This window comes from Bubalus kerabau, chromosome 1 (assembly GCF_029407905.1).
Source record: "Bubalus kerabau isolate K-KA32 ecotype Philippines breed swamp buffalo chromosome 1, PCC_UOA_SB_1v2, whole genome shotgun sequence".
In the NCBI taxonomy this organism is placed as follows: Eukaryota; Metazoa; Chordata; class Mammalia; order Artiodactyla; family Bovidae; genus Bubalus; species Bubalus kerabau.
Window position 1 is genome coordinate 24,823,437 of NC_073624.1, and position 17,281 is coordinate 24,840,717.

The window sequence follows — 17,281 nt, forward strand, 5'->3', positions numbered from 1 at the left end:
TCTGTTGTAAAAACAAACCCAGGAAATTAACATGTAATACTGTACTACTGACTAAAATACAGATTTTGTTCAAATTTCAAAAAAAAAAAATGGGTGGGTTGTACTGACATCGATTCTGGTGATGTTCTATTATAGTTTTGCAAAGTTTTACCATTAAGGGAAACTGTGAAGGATAGTGAATTTCTCTGTGTTCTTCCTTACATGTGAATGTATATTTTTCTCAGAATAAAAATTTTAACTTAAAAAAGAAAGTCAAGGCAGAAATGCTTTTTAAATATTATAATAATATTTTATTTATTTGTTTGGCTGCACCAAGTCTTATTTGGAGCACACAGGAGCTTTTGTTGCAGCATATGGGATCTAGTTCCCTGACCAGGGTTAGAACCTGGGCCTTCTTCATTGGGAGCACAGAGTCTTAGCCACTGGACCACCAGGGAAGTCCCAGAAATAATTTTTAAAGTGCTAAATTTAGGGGGAAAAGTAGACTACAAAAAAGTTATTTTCTCATCTAATTCAAAAGCAAATAAAGTTGAAAACGCTCAATAGTAACCATTTATTTTTTAAAAGCAAATAACTAGAACAAAAATAATCAACTTTCAGAGTATAGCAGCATACACTCTTGCTTCACTGTAATGTCTGATGTGAAATGACTGAATTCTTCTTATTAAAAATAGGCTTTAAACAAAGTTAAAAAGGAAGACCAATATCTAACATTCTCTCGCCTGTAAGACACATGCTAAAAATGAAACTATTCAAATATCTGAGATTTGAGGGGGCCCTGAAGATTTCTGATGCCTCTCTACATATAGAACAAACAGGTGTTAGGATCCAGGTTGCAATGATTGTTATGAATGCCTGAGAACTTGGGAGAAAATGACTAAGTCTGGGAAAGGAAGAGACCAAGGTAATAGTTTGCCCGTGTCCCGGGAGATAAGAGAAGCTTTAGGTTACCAAAGGGATGTAGGCTCAGCTGTAATCTTTGTGGCACCAGAGGAAAAGGCACGTGGTAAAGAAGTTATACTATAATAGAGCCTGTGGGGCCAGTGCTTCTATATGAATGATGTAATGTATGTTTCACCCACATGATGCCAGGTGTTCTGTGCAAGTGTGCACACCTGTGAAGGAGGAAGTGGAACAAACTTAAATTGGCTTCAGTTGATCATATTAGCAAGGTTACAGCAGTCAAAGAGCTCCCATTGTCAGATTTGTCCAGAAGAACAAGCAAGTAAAATTTTCCAGGAAAATGTGATTATGATAGATTCTTCCTTTAAAAATAAAAATGTTACTATGAGGCAATGATTTTCAAAATTATATTATCTTGAATTTAAAAAGGTAAATTGATAAGTAAAATAGAATAGAGTTTCTAGAAGTAGATGTAAACAACAGTAATAGATCAAGGAAAGAAAAAGACAAAGACAGCAATAACTCATCTATAGAAAAGCATATTACCGGCTAACAAACACATGAAAAGATGCTCAACATCACTCATTATCAGAGAAATGCAAATCAAAACCACAATGAGGTACCATTTCACGCCAATAAGAATGGCTGCTATCCAAAAGTCTACAAGCAATAAATGCTGGAGAGGGTGTGGAGAAAAGGGAACCCTCTAACACTGTTGGTGGGAATGCAAACTAATACAGCCACTATGGAGAACAGTGTGGCTGCTGCTGCTGCTGCTGCTAAGTCGCTTCAATTGTGTCCGACTCTGTGCGACCCCATAGATGGCAGCCCACCAGGCTCCACCATCCCTGGGATTCTCCAGGCAAGAACACTGGAGTGGGTTGCCATTGCCTTCTCTGAGAACAGTGTGGAGATTTCCTTAAAAAATTGGAAATAGAACTGCCATATGACCCAGCAATCCCACTGCTGGGCACACACACCGAGGAAACCAGAATTGAAAGAGACATGTGTACCCCGATGTTCATTGCAGCACTGTTTATAGTAGCCAGGACTTGGAAGCAACCTAGATGTCCATCAGCAGATGAATGGATAAGAAAGCTGTGGTACATATACACAGGAATGTATTCCTGTGTATTCCTGTGTAATATGGAATATTACTCAGCCATTAAAAAGAATACATTTGAATCAGTTCTAATGAGGTGGATGAAGCTGGAGCCTATTATACAGAGTGAAATAAGCCAGAAAGAAAAACACCAATACAGTATACTAACGCATATATATGGAATTTAGAAAGATGGTAACGATAACCCTGTATGCGAGACAGCAAAAGAGACACAGAGGTATTGAACAGTCTTTTAGACTCTGTGGGAGAGGGCAAGGGCAGGATGGGAGAATGGCATTGAAACATGTAAATTATCATATGTGAAACGAATTGCCAGTCCAGGTTCAATGCATGATACAGGGTGCTCGGGGCTGGTGCACTGGGGTGACCCAGAGGGATGGGATGGGGAGGGAGGTGGGAGAGGGGTTCAGGATGGGGAACACATGTACACCAGTGGTGGATTCAAGTCAATGTATGGCAAAACCAATACAATATTGTAAAGTAAAATAAATTAATTAATTTTTAAAAATTTAAAAAAATTTTAAAAAAGAAAAACATATTACTATTTTAAAAGGGATTAATCTGGAAAAAAATGAGCTTAACTCTCATCTTAAAAGTGAAAGTGTTAGTCGCTCAGTTGTGTCCAACTCTTTGCAACCCCATGAACTGCATTGCTTGTCAGGCCCCTCTGTCCATGGAATTCTCCAGGCAAGAATACTGGAGTGGGTTGCCATTCCCTTCTCCCAGGGGATCTTCCCAACCCAGGGATTGAACCCTGGGTCTCTTGCATTGCAGGCAGATTCTTTACCATCTGAGTCACCAGGGAAGCCCCAACTCCCACCATGCACTGTAACAAATTCCACTTTCAGCGGCTGTGAAGCTGGGGAGGTCCTGGCCAGCAGACAGATGTCAGATCTCATTGTCTTCCCAGCCTTTTAACACTCCCCTGAAACCCCTCAATAAAATGGTTTGATTCCCCCCAAAATAAATAAATTTCAGGTGACTTGCCTCCTTTGTATCCCTTCAGCCTCATTCCTGGACACCCACAGCATCCACTTTATGCTCAGCCATAGAAAAGTGCCTATGCTATGCAATGCTAAGTCACTTCAGTCGTGTCCGACTCTGTGCGACCCCATAGACGGCAGCCCACCAGGCTCCCCCGTCCCTGGGATTCTCCAGGCAAGAACACTGGAGTGGGTTGCCATTTCCTTCTCCAATACATGAAAGTGAAAAGAGAAAGTGAAGTCGCTCAGTCGTGTCTGACTCTTAGCGACCTCATGGACTGCAGCCTACCAGGCTCCTCCGTCCATGGGATTTTCCAGGCAAGAATACTGGAGTGGGGTGCCATTGCCTTCTCCGAGAAAACTGCCTAAAGCATCCTAAATGCCATACCACACCTTTGTCCGTTCTGTTCCCTTAGCTTGCTCTCCTCTCCCTCCTAACTTCTGTGCAAATAACCACTTCTGTTTCACTCTCAAGTTTCAGCTCAATAGCAGTGCTTCTAGAAAGTCGTAACTAGTGCTTCATAGGACTCTGTGCTTCTTTGGTGCACACACCTCTGGCACTTTCCACATAGTATTGAAATGATCTCTTCTGTATTTTTCTCTCCAGTGGATTGTCTTCATTCTGGATGGCAGACATGGTATCTTACTCAGCTTTTTATTCTCAGAATCTAGCGTGGTGTCTGACACACCCAGGTATTTGATACATGTTTGTGGAGCTGAAATAAACCAAACAAATTAAGTAGTCTTTGAGTAGTCTCATAGCCTGCAGCTGGAATTCTTACAAAGCTTATTGCATTATATCAATAAATTGGTTTTTTGGAAAGCAATACAACAACATGCAACAAAAACCACGAAAATGTTCATTCTCTTTTACTTGGTATTTTCCTGTTTGTGAATACTCCCCAAAGAAATGATCCCAAGGGGGAAAATTTACACAGATGTTCCCGGTAACTCTAGTTAAACTAGTGAAAAAAACTGGAGGCAATCCAAGTGTCTAATAGGGAAATGACTAAGCAAACAATGGGATTATAACAGAGCTATTAAAAATGACAGAGGTGAGGACTATGTCAACATGGAGAAGTGTGTATCTGCAGGAACGTTAAGTAGAGAGAAGAACACAGGCCAGTGTTTAAACACGAATGGTTAAGGATGTGTGTGTACATTAATGATCAGAGGCTAGTCTGGAGAAATTGAAAATGGCTAGAGCTCAATACTTTCTTTCCTGTGTAATTCCATAAGTTTCTGGCATTAATAGTTTAGATCTCCTGCAACATAGATATCTATTTTATTAATTAAAAAAAGTTAAACATTTTTTTTGGCTGTGTAGGTCTTAATTGCTGCACTCAGGATCTTCATTATGTCCAGCAGGATCTTTCAGTATCTTTCGTTGCCCACACAGACTCTCTAATTGTGGCATGGCTTAGTTGCTCTGAGGCACATGGAATCTTAGTTCCTCGACCAGGGATTGAACCTGTGTCCCCTGCGTTGCAAGGCAGATTCTTAACCACTGGACCATAATTCTCGTCAAATTATTATGAAAATAATGACACTTCTTTAAGAGAACAAAATACTTCACATTCAGCAAGTGATTTGAGTCTAATTATGTGCTATAGCACTTACATGCTCATGCAATTTACCAAAAAAAAAAAAAAAAGAAAAAAAAAGTGGGCAAAGATCCTCACGCAGTGGTGGTATTATTTTAACTTACTTTTGTTTATTTGGATAACTGTACCTTGGACTACAAGGAGATCCAACCAGTCCATTCTGAAGGAGATCAGCCCTGGGTGTTCATTGGAAGGAATGATGCTAAAGCTGAAACTCCAGTACTTTGGCCACCTCATGCGAAGAGTTGACTCATTGGAAAAGATTCTGATGCTGGGAGGGATTGGGGGGAGGAGGAGAAGGGGACAACAGAGGATGAGATGGCTGGATGGCATCATTGATTCAATGGTCGTGAGTTTGAGTGAACTCCGGGAGTTGGTGATGGACAGGGAGGCCTGGCGTGCTGCGATTCATGGGGTCACAAGGAGTCAGACATGACTGAGCGACTGAACTGAACTGAACACATTAGGACCTAGTACAAAGGAAAGTCTGAAAAACCTTTGGCCTAAATCTCACATTCACAAATTGTCTCTATTTTATACTTTTGATATCGTCTCCGAAAAGGGTTCTATGCACAGTCACTGATACATCAAGAAAGGCTAAAAGAAAAAAAGTCATCACTGGGGACTTCTTTGGTGGTCCAGGGGTAAGACTCCATGTTCCCAATGCAGGGGGCCTGGATTAGATCCCTGGTCAGGTAACTAGGTCCTGCATGCCACAGTGAAGACTGAAGATCCCTTGTGTTGCAACTAAGACTCAGCACAGCCAAATAAATAAATATTAAATTTAAAAAAAATTTATTTATTTTTAATTGGAGGATAATTGCTTGCAATATTGTGTTTGTTTCTGCCATACATCAGCATGAATCAACCATAGGTATACACATGTCCCCTCCCTCTTGAACTTTCCACCCCATCCCACCACCCCTCTAGGTTGTCACAGAGCACCAAGTGTGAGCTCCCTAAATTTGTGTCACACTGCCAGTGTAATGTACTATTTTATACATCAGTGATTATCTTATGAATAGAGAAATAGTGATTTGTAAGATCTGTCATATGGCAAATAAAAGAAATAAACCACACATTTTTATATCTCATTTTAAAATTTCTTTTTATTGATTTTATTTTGATTGAAGTATAGCTGATTTACAGTGTTATGTTCATTTCTGCTGCAGCCACATGGATGGCCTGTCATACTGAGTGAAGTAAGATAGAGAAATATCATAGGTACTGTTTGTATGTGGAATCTAAAAAAAAGGGTACAAATGAACTTATTTACAAAAACAGAAATAGAGTCACAGATATAGAAAACAAACTTATGGTTACCAAGAGGGGAAAGAAGAGGGGATAAATTGGGAGACTGGGACTAACATATACACACTACTATATATAAAATAGATAACTAATAAGGACCTACTCTATAGCACAGGAAACTCTACTCAATACTCTGTAATGCTCTATATGGAAAGAATCTAAAAAACAGTGGATACATGTCTATGCATAACTGATTTACTTTCCTGTACAGCAGAAACAAACACAACATTATAAACCAACTAGACTCCAATAAAAATTAATTTAAAAAATTTCTGCTCTACAGCAAAAAGTGATTCAGTTATACATAGACTGGGTTGGCCAAAAAGTTCGTTTGAGTTTTTCCGTAAGATATTATGGAAAAACCCGAAGGAACGTTTTGGGCCAGCCCTATATATACATTCTTTTAAAAAATATTCTGTTTCATTTTGGTTTCTCATAGTATACTGAATATAATTTTCTGTGCTATACAATAGGACCTTCTCGTTTATAAAATTTCTTCTTTAAAAAAAAATTCACTGAGATCCTTAAAAAAATAGAGGTGGCCCAGACCTTTCTAGAACCCTGGGAGGCCCAGAACATAGTTATCACTTTATTTTTAAAATGTGATAATTTTAGCTGGGGGCCCCAGACTCATGAGTTGTTAATAACTTAACTGTGTAAACACCTGATTCACAAACTGCTGTCTACTAGCCATACTGTTTCTGCTGCCATGTAACCAGTGGCCAGAGAACTCACAGCCTCTACAGAAGTGGTTCACAGCCCTGGTTGCACGTGTAATCTGAAGGTCAGCCACCATTTTCAATGTAACGTGTCTGGGGTGATGGGTTACAGGTGCCCAGAAAACAGGTTAAAAAAGAAGTTTGAGGGTGCAGTCCCCAAGATGTTGGGGGAACCGCCTCAATAATACTTTTGATCAAAATACCTTCAATTATTCCTCAAATTTCTTATTGTGCTTAAATATATGAAAGTAAATAAATACTGAGCCAAAAGTATTATGTTCATGTGTCCATTTTTAGAAATAATGTGAAGTACCAGATTTTTATAGGCGGTAAAACAACAAACCCAAACTGTCAAATGAATGAATTCTTTTATTTCCATTAAAAAAAAAAAAACAAAACCCAAAGAAAACGGATTTATAATAGAGAAAAACGAATTCTTGGATATTGGCTGAGGTCAGTACTGCCCATTCTCCTGGACCTTCTCCTCTACATGCTGCTTCTGTACTATGATTATTGATGCTCTGAAGATGACGATCCTCTCTGTATCCCAGCAACATTCACCCATTCATGAAATATTTATTTGTGTTCATCTAAACCCCAAATTGATGCTTTTGAACTGTGGTGTTGGAGAAGACTCTTGAGAGTCCCTTGGACTGCAAGGAGATCCAACCAGTCCATTCTGAAGGAGATCAGCCCTGGGTGTTCTTTGGAAGGAATGATGCTAAAGCTGAAACTCCAGTACTTTGGCCACCTCATGCGAAGAGTTGACTCATTGGAAAAGACTCTGATGCTGGGAGGGATTGGGGGGAGGAGGAGAAGGGGATGACAGAGGATGAGATGGCTGGATGGCATCACCGACTCGATGGATGTGAGTCTGAGTGAACTCCGGGAGTTGGTGATGGAAAGGGAGGCCTGGGGTGCTGCGATTCATGGGGTCGCAAAGAGTCAGACACGACTGAGCGACTGAACTGAACTGAAACCCCAAACACGGCTTCCCTGGTGGCTCAGTGGTAAAGAACCTGCCTGCCAATGCAGGAGACGAGGGTTCGATCCCTGGGTCAGGAAGATCCCCTGGGAAAGGAAATGGCAACCCACTCCAGTAATCTTGCCTGAGAATCCCATGGACAGAGGAGCCTGGCATGCTACAGATACCACTCAGTGACTAAACAACAACAAAACCCCAAACACAAGAAAATATCCAGAGAAGCTGGAGGAGCAAATGGGAATTGAAGAATCAGGGTACATTGTCTCACTCCCTGCCTACTCTACCACCGCCTGCCCGCCTGCCCAATTCACCCTGCTTCACATTCCATTTGGAAATGACTATGTCTATGGGTTCAGTGGAAGACATCTTCCCACCTCTTACCTCAAAAGCACAGGCAGGCACTGAAAGTGTCTGACTGAGGGTTATGTTTATCCTTTGAGGAGCTGTAACCAGAATTTTTGGACATGGGTCAGATTCAGAAAAAGCAAGTTCAAAAGGCCCATGATTGTGAGTAGCAAAAAACTGGGTTGTGTTCCTCAATACCATGTCTACTTATAAAGGTGGGGGACTTGTGTTCAAGAAAGATATGGTTGCTAAGGCTTTCCAGACAAACCAGAGAATTCAGACAATAATTCGTATCTGGGAACCTGTGGCAGGAGTCTTCCTGGCTGAATGGCCAACACCTATCTGAATGTCCCAGAAAGCATTCACAGACGCTATCCTTGTTTTCCTCTCCTGAATGATCCAGAATATTGCCCTTCAGCCGGTGCTTCACTCTGTGGGGGTAGAATGCACTCATATAACTATTGGCTGGGCTACAGTGGTTGCTTCCCATGAAAACCCAGGAAACAGAATCCCCGCTGCTATTCAAAGTGTATAATTAGCTCCTCGTGCAGCCTGACCCCACTGATTTTTCTGACGCATTTGGCCCGAGGTGTGCCCTTTCTGAGACCTCCAAGAGCTTCTCTGCAGCTGGAGATGCTCAAAACTGCACGCAGCACTTCCTGTGGGCGTGGCTTTGCATTCTGGTTGTTGCGCGCCTACTGAATCACGTGTTTCAAAGGCTCAGATTCACGATGCTTTTTTAAAAAAATACGGGAGTGGACTGAGTGGCTCGTTCAGATAATAAGAGTCTCTTCCCTTTTTCTTTTTAAAAAGTGGTTGTGTACTGGTGGCCTCCCAAGAAACACTATAATTGGTCAGCCTGGGGTGCGTTTTATGTCCTCTCAGATAACGTCATTAGCTATTTTCAGGAAAGGGAAGGCAGAGTATGCCCGCGGGACAATGACAGCAGTTGTTTCAAGTTGGGGAAGAGCCTGTGGTTCTTTTCCTGCGTTTGGGGGAAAGCGAACACACAATGTTCATTTCCTAAATACGGGATGTGCTGCGAGGCTGGCGGGTCATTTTCCACCATGTCATATCCTTCTGGATGAAGGCAGCAGGGGCCAGGACAGGAAACGGCAAATTCTCAGAATAAGACAAGGCTTTCCCAGGGCCGTCATTGGCTCTCTGGAACTATAAAGCTTGCTCATCCAGAAACAGCCTCAGATTCTTCTTTCCTGGAGATAGCCAGAAGTGAGTGGTAAGTGGGGAGACCAGAGGGATGCTATCTGAAAAAATAGCCACTGGACTGGTAATACTGGGGTTGTATCCTTGGTCCGTAATATATTTGGAGTAACTTTGCCTCGTTTTTGCTAAGAGGTGTTTTTATCTGGCAGTTTGTCAGTGGTGGGTACAATTATGGAGGCATGCTATAAAATTAAGATCTAGGCGTCTAGAGACCAAGATTCTACACTGGGCTCTGTGAAGTATCAGCTGCAGGTAGAACTTGTCTTTCAATTTCCTCACCTTCCACATGAGAAAAATGATTTCTGTTCTGATATCTCACAGTAGTGAAATGATGGATTTCTATCACTTTGTCACTTTTGAGAAGTTCCTAATAATGAAAAGTACAATGCCTATGAAGGGAGAAATCTTTGGCAACTGGAAAGGATGTACTTTTACTCAGGATGTACAGTTTTCTCTGTTAGTCATCTTCAATTGGCTTCTGTTCAGCTCGGTACGGGTAGCCCTCAGTGAGCTGTTCAACAAAAATTGTGGCCCCTTTTACAATTCTGTTCACTTGTTACTCATTTTTAAAGGGAGCTTTCATCATAAAGGGACATACTGGTGCTAGTGTAATTTACTTCTAATTAAGCATGTATCAAAGAGTGAGATTTCTGAAGACCTGATGAGCTCTAGTTAAAAGAAATAGTGATTCTAAGATAAGAGCTGGGAAAAATAACAAGCAGAAGAGTTGCTTCAGGTGAGCATCTAACTTAGAAAAATTAGTTTCTTACATTTGATAGATGCTTTTTGAATTTTTCGTGATTTGTCTTTTTCACTCATCAGAGAGGGGAAAAAACTATTGCAAAACTCTTAAGATCTTAGTCTTCTTGTAAGGAAAGGGCTTTGTAAAGGGGTACAACCTACTGCTTGCCACATGTCATCTTTCAGAGATGAGGGCTCAGTATTCCGTGCCTGTTCAATCCTGGGTGGCTCTTTCTGATCCCATGGATTGTAGCCTGCCAGGCTCCTCCATCCATAGAATTCTGCAGGCAAGAATACTGGAGTGGGTAGCCCTTTCCTTCTCCAGGAGATCTTCCCCACCCAGGGATCGAACTTGCATCTTCTGCATTGGCAGGCTGATTCTTTACCAGTTAGTCACCTGGGAAGCCCTTCAGTATTGCAGTAGACTTATAATATTAATAGCTGCTGCTGCTTCTGCTAAGTCGCTTCAGCCATGTGGGACTCTGTGCGACCCCATAGATGGCAGCCCACTAGGCTCCTCTGTCCCTGGGATTCTCCAGGCAAGAATACTGGAGTGGGTTTCCATTTCCTTTTTCAATGCATGCATGCATGCATGCTAAGTCGCTTCAGTCGTGTCCAACTCTATGTGACCCTATGGACAGCAGCCCACCAGGCTCCTCTGTCCATAGGATTCTCTAGGCAAGAATACTGGAGTAGGTTGCCATTTCTTCTCCAACACTCCCTTATTTAACAGATTTTTAAAAAAAATCAATCCTTGGCATTCCCTGGGAGAAAAGTGGACGAGAGCATTATTCCTATTGGCTTACTCGGATTTAAGGTCCTGGGAAGTGGAGGACTCGTCCCAGATGACAGAACGGGTCTTTGAGAACCTGACATATGACTCACTGGAAAATGATCCTTTTCCCCTTGGGTGGCCGTAGCTGTTGCGCTCGACTTCGGGCTAACCGCGTGTCTCATCCCCGCAGGACATGGAGAGGCCGGCGGCCCGGGAGCTGCAGGGCGCGGATGCTCTGCGACGCTTCCAGGGGCTGCTGCTGGACCGCCGCGGCCGGCTGCACGGCCAGCTACTGCGTCTGCGCGAGGTGGCCCGGCGCCTAGAGCGCCTACGCCGGCGCTCCCTGGCGGCCAACGTGGCCGGCAGCTCGCTGAGCGCGGCGGGCGCTGTGGCCGCCATCGTGGGACTCTCGCTCAGCCCCGTCACCCTGGGGGTCTCGCTGCTGGCCTCGGCCGTGGGGCTAGGGGTGGCCACCGCCGGCGGGGCCGTCACCATCACGTCCGACCTCTCCCTGATCTTCTGCAACTCCCGGGAGCTGCGGCGCGTGCAGGAGATCGCGGCCACCTGCCAGGACCAGATGCGCGAGATGCTGAGCTGCCTCGACTTCTTCTGCCGCGGGCAGGGCGGCGGAGACCGCCAGCTGCTGCAGTGCGGGAGGAACGCCTCCATCGCGCTGTACAACTCGGTGTACTTCATCGTCTTCTTTGGCTCCCGCGGCTTCCTCGTCCCCAGGCGGGCCGAGGGGGCCACCAGGGTTAGCCAGGCCGTGCTAAAGGCCAAGATTCAGAAACTGGCCGAGAGCCTGGAGTCCTGCACCCGGGCTCTGGACGAGCTGAGCGAGCAGCTGGAGTTCAGAGTCCAGCTCTACACGAAGAGCAGCCGCGACCACGACCTCAAGATCTCAGCTGACCGGCCCACGGGGCAGTTTTTCTGAAAACATCTTTTCCCATCTAATGACCGAAGCCAGAAAATCATCCCCATGGGATGCTCCATATTTGTATCTCCCTCAGGAAAACACGAAGTTGGGCTAGGAGCTGAATGCAAAGGATGAGAAAAACTATTCGAGGATGGGGGGTGGGGGTGTGTTCTCCCAACTCCTCTTTACCCATCACTGACATCCTGCCAGGGGCTGAGTGCTAGGGACTTCTACCTGCCTGATCCTGGTGGGATATATGACCTGAAAAGTATTTTATATTTTATCATAACCGTTCAGTCTTCACACCCTTCCTTGGGCACTCCTGATTTAAAGTTGTTGCCACGTGCCTGGCCCTGCCTTGGCGGGTGATTTGAGCCGAGGCTGGAGAGCGGTGCAGACACTCCCACCCTCTGGGTCCTCTTCGAGCCCCACTAGGCTTTGAGGTCCTCAGAAACACCCGTGAGAAGAGACACTAGCTTTAAAACCTCTCTGGCAGAGTTTCTGAGTACGAAGAACTCCAGAATCTAGAGCTAATCAGACTCTGTCTGAACTGTGTAGGAGGGTTCAGGACCCAAGGGAGGCGCCTCCCGCTGATATGCGCCCCCTCCTCTCTCAAAGTGCCCTGCTCACAGATCCAACCTGGGGATGGAGTGGACCTTCCTAGCTGACTTCATAGCCAGACCTCCAAGGTGCTCTGAGAGGGGAAATCCACTAAACCGTCACCTAAGTCCCGCCCCCTTGCGGAAGAAATTGAAGGAAGGGGAAATGGTTAATAGCTTCGTATACTGACTTCATACTGTAGAGAAGGGAGCAATGGCTTTTGAGTTAGTCCTGGGTTTATTCTGTGTGAAACTTGGCTTCCTAGTCTGTAAAATGGATGCAAAAACCCCACCTTACTGGGAAGTATTGAGTAAGATAAAGCCAAGCACAGTGTCTGGGTGGTAAAGAGTGGTCTCTGGGCTTGTAGCATCACCTAGGAACTTGGTGCTGCTGCCGCTAAGTCGCTTCAGTCGTGTCCGACTGTGTGCGACTCCATAGACGGCAGCCCACCAGGCCCCGCCTTCTCAGAAAGGCCAATTCTTGGACTCAGCTCTAGACTTAAGGAGTCAGCAACACAGGTGGGGCTCAGCAAGCTGTGTTTAAACAAGCCCTTGGGGGTAATTTGATGCCTGCTGAAGTTTGAACGCCATTGCAATGGGTGTTAGTTTGTAATCCCCTGATGAGCGTTCTCTAAGTCTATAGCCTCTCTAGGGGCTGCTCCGTCTTTAGTGTCATTCACAGACGGTCAAGGACAGGCTGTGTCCCAGAAGTAGAAGAAAGAATGTGCGTGGGGGCCGTTGTTTCAATGCTTCCTGGAGCAATTTCCCACCAGTTGAACTAAGAGATGTAACAGAATCAGCCCGTTAGAGGGCAGTGTTGCCTGCTCATTGTAGAAATTGGTACAGAAAGGAATGTGAATTTAATGAAAATTGACCTTTATTACCTTTTCTAAAAACCTCCAGACCATGTTTTTTAATTATTATTTATTTTAAGTTTATTATTTAATTACTGTTTATTATTAACATTTAATTTTATTTAACCACATTAGAAAATAATAGGAATAGCAAGTTTCCAAATGGGAGACTACTGAGATTCTTTTCAGGAGACTTAGCTGAGTTTGCCTTTCTAAGGTGGGCCATGAGCTGTAAACAGTATTGTGTTCCTTAAATAAGTCTCCTTCAGAGGGAAATTTTTTCCCTAGTGTTTTGAATGATCCTTTTAAGTAAATGAGGGTAGTTCTTTTTTTCTCTTGGATTTTTTTTTGTTTTGGTTGCTGTTCTTGTTGTAAGTATATGAGGGAAGTACTGAATAAAGAGACCAGGAGCTAAATTTAAGCCTCATAAATGGAGGCTTGACTCGTCAATATAGAAATGATGTAAGCATATCTATCCTGAAGGTAACTGGCCAGCAGATAACACTTGACCTGAAAGGCCCTCCCTATTTAGTTCAGGGGAAAGAAAACCCAAGTAGAGGCATATGAAGGAAACACTAGGAAGCCTGATGTCCTGCGAAGTTGGGTCTTAGGAGCAACAAAGTAGCTTGTGTTATGATGGTGATGTGTTATATTTTCACTTTAGAACCTGTAAGAAATCTGTAAGCTGTCTCTAAGAAAATACTTCCAATTTCTTCAATTTCTATTGCTACCACTGTATTGCTGAAAAATATGTTGAAAAGTCTTTGGGATCACACATATACCCAAGCTAGGTCGAATTATGTAATTATCTAATGTGTTTAAATTTACCCAGTTGATCCCCCATGCTTACCAATGATGGCAGTGTTTCTGAGGAAGTGTAATTTCAGTGCTGGGAGAGGAGTTGGCGTGTCTATATTTTTATTTTTCCTAAAATGGCAATTGATTTGTATCTTGATTTATTTTGAAATTGGTACCTTAAAAAAAAAATGGTGTCAAATTTCTTAGGTTACCTTGCACAGATGCTAGCATTTTAGATCACCAGAATGTACTTCATATTGTTATATTATGTTTGAAGGTACAATCACTACCTAACTCCATCTTGTATTAAAGCTTAAGTTTGAATTATTCTTCCAAATGCCTGAGCTGTTCCTTAGAAATAAACCGGGCACTTTTGGAAGCAGCAGCAACAGAGACCATTTCATATCATTAGGGTATTTTGACTGTACCAGTGTCTTAAGCTCCTGAAATTATTATTTTAGTGGCCCACTGTACATCTAAGGAAGGGTGTCTACTTTGGAACAGTACTTTGCACATTATAGGAGCATAGTAAATGTATTTGAATAATTTAATAAACTTTAGCTCTATTTAGGAGTTTGTTTTGATAGTGAAAGATCATTCATCCTCTTTTGTGTCTGTTATAGAGATGGGAGCCTCTACCAGGATTTAAGTCAAGTTTAGTTAAATGGATCCTAGAGACAAGTATTTTATTTATTTCTTTTGTGGGAATGTGAATAAGGCTTTTTCCTTAAGGCCATCGTTCTGTAAACAAACAGACTGAAATGGTATGTTGTAAAGGGAAGGAGAGAAAGGGGTATTTAGATTACAAGTGTACTTCAGAACAATATCCGAGTTGGAAAAATAAACACGTTCATATTGAAGGTTTAAGTGCTTCTGTTGGTTTCCGGGGTTTACAATCGTTTGGATTATTTTCTTTCACAAGAAAGGAGTTTCTTTTGGTTCTGCATCTCAAGAATTCAATAAAACTACATTCTACTCTATTAAAAAAAATAATCCTTAACAGACATTCTGATCCTAATCACTTTGATGCGTTTGTCCTCAGGTGCCTGTCATTTCCAATGTGGCAAATGTCAGTGTCCAAAGTATTTACTGGGAGGAAAAAGAGAAAAGTGATGTAGAAGCCACCCTAGATATGTCAAGCAGTTTGTCAACTTGATATATTACACAGTCGATGCCTTGGTATAAAGTGCAAGTAGAAGGAATGGAGACACTGAGATAAAGATATTGTGCAGAGAGAAATGGGATACATTTAAATTCAGCAGTTTGTAACCTCCTAATTTTTTTCCCCACTGTAGCAAAATCAGTCCTCTCCCTGTATTGAAATAAATTGCCCATTTCTCTTTCTTTTCAAAAAAATTTTTATGATTTTTAATCTTTTTATTTTATTGAAGTAGAGTTGATTTACTCAAACTTCTTGATATTCCTCTAATTAGTTACCTAATCTCATGTTTGCCTGTGTATAAATTAGTAACTTTGAGGAAAGGTAGAGGTTTAATCATTTTTACTTAGAATATTCAGCATCAAACTGTATAAATCAATTTTTAAAGATTAATCAATTCATGTACAGGAATTCTCTTATCTAAAAATAAGACTTCCAGCAGTTTCAAACCTTTGAACATAACTACAACCTGAGAAGTAATTGAAAAGAATGCTTGTTGTTCAGTCTCCTAGTCGTGTCTGACTCTTTGCGACCCCATGGACTGCAGCATGCCAGGCCTCCCCGTCCCTCACCACCTCCCGAAGTTTGCCCAAGTTCATATCCATGGCATCGGTGATGCCATCCAGACATCTCATCCTCTGACACCGTCTTTCCCCTTCTGCCCTCAATCTTGCCCAGCATCAGGGACTTTTCCAATGAGTCATCTGTTCACATCCGATGACCAAAATACTGGAGCTTCAGCATCAGTCCTTCCAGTGAATATTCAGGGTTGATTTCTGTTAAGATTGACTGGTTTGATCTCCTTGCTGTCCAAGGGACTCTTAGGTGTTTTCTCCAGCACCACAGTTCAGTTCAGTTCAGTCCAGTTGCTCATGCGTGTCCGACTCTTTGTGACCCCATGAATCGCAGCATGCCAGTCCTCCCTGTCCATCACCAACTCCCGGAGTTCACCCAGACTCACGTCCATCGGGTCAGTGATGCCATCCAGCCATCTCATCCTCTGTCATCCCCTTCTCCTCCTGCCCCCAATCCCTCCCAGCATCAGAGTCTTTTCCAATGAGTCAACTCTTCACATGAGGTGGCCAAAGTACTGGAGTTTCAGCTTTAGCATCATTCCTTCCAAAGAAATCCCAGGGCTGATCTCCTTCAGAATGGACTGGTTGGATCTCCTTGTAGTCCAAGGGACTCTCAAGAGTCTTCTCCAACACCACAGTTCAAAAGCATCAATTCTTCGGTGCTCAGCCTTCTTCACAGTCCAACTCTCACATCCATACATGACCACAGGAAAAACCATAGCCTTGACTAGACACCACAGTTAGGAGGCATTAATTCTTTGGCACTCTGCTTTCCTTGCAGTCCAGCTCTCACAGGCACATCAAGCTTCAGAAAACCCAAACAGGAGAGAGGGGTAGAGAGCAAGGACAAGAGACAGCCTCTACATCAGGATGGCAAAACTTTCCCAGAAGTTTCTTCACCTGGCAAGTCACTAATTTTAATTGTGCAAAGCAGGCTGGGAAATATAGTACTTTTAGCTAAGAACTAACTGTTCCCCAAACACCTAGGTTTCTGTGTAATTAACGAAAAGGAGGATGGACATTGGTTGAAGAGGCCAACAGTCCAAACAACGAGCCTATAGTGGTTGCTGCAGTCTGTTGAGAACTATTGCTGGAGGTAATCTCATTATCTGAGTGCCAACCTGAAGCCCCACCTTGGAAACACCCCTGGGTCCGGATGTTGCACTGTTAATGACTGTGCAACAACAACAAACAAAAGAGGGCTGTGTTGGCAGGTTGGATCCTGGCTGTTTGCAAAGGCCAGCCATAAGCTTGGATTCTATCTTTGCTAAAGCATATGGTATTCCTGTCATAACAAGTATCCTTTTAGTTAACTGCAGTAAATCTTTCCTTGTTGAGTTGACAGGGGGTTGGGATGTTGTTACTTTTTGCTCCTGGCAAACTCCTAAGTGGGAAAGTAAACCCTGCTGTGGTTCCGACTAGGACAAAGAGTGAGTCCTAAAATATGGAAATAATCTCTTAGCAAACAACAAGTTGCTAGGAGAGGGGGAAGTGTGCTGATGAAGCCCTCAGGGCCCAGAAATGAATATTAGGGACCTTCAGCATCCTCAGACTCTGACTGGCATTAGCACAGGGTGGTGGAGAGCAGGCCCTGCCACATGGTCCTGCCTGCACAGGTAAAGCTTGTCCATATGAAGCTCACCGGCAATGAGTGATGTTTACTCCCA

At 43.1% G+C, this 17,281-nt stretch overlaps 1 protein-coding gene across 1 annotated transcript; it reads left to right on the forward strand.

Moving 5' to 3' along the window:
- The first annotated feature begins 8,912 nt into the window (after positions 1-8,912).
- APOLD1 (apolipoprotein L domain containing 1) lies at positions 8,913-17,010 on the forward strand. Its single transcript, XM_055570666.1, has 2 exons — positions 8,913-9,210; positions 10,904-17,010. Exon 2 carries the CDS (start codon positions 10,907-10,909, stop codon positions 11,645-11,647), a length of 741 nt encoding a protein of 246 aa, XP_055426641.1. The 5' UTR covers positions 8,913-9,210; positions 10,904-10,906; the 3' UTR covers positions 11,648-17,010.
- Positions 17,011-17,281: the final 271 nt, after the last annotated feature.

Excerpts from the sequence above, each read along its gene's own strand:
- APOLD1 (XM_055570666.1), top strand. The coding sequence starts at position 10,907 with ATGGAGAGGCCGGCGGCCCGGGAGCTGCAGGGCGCGGATGCTCTGCGA.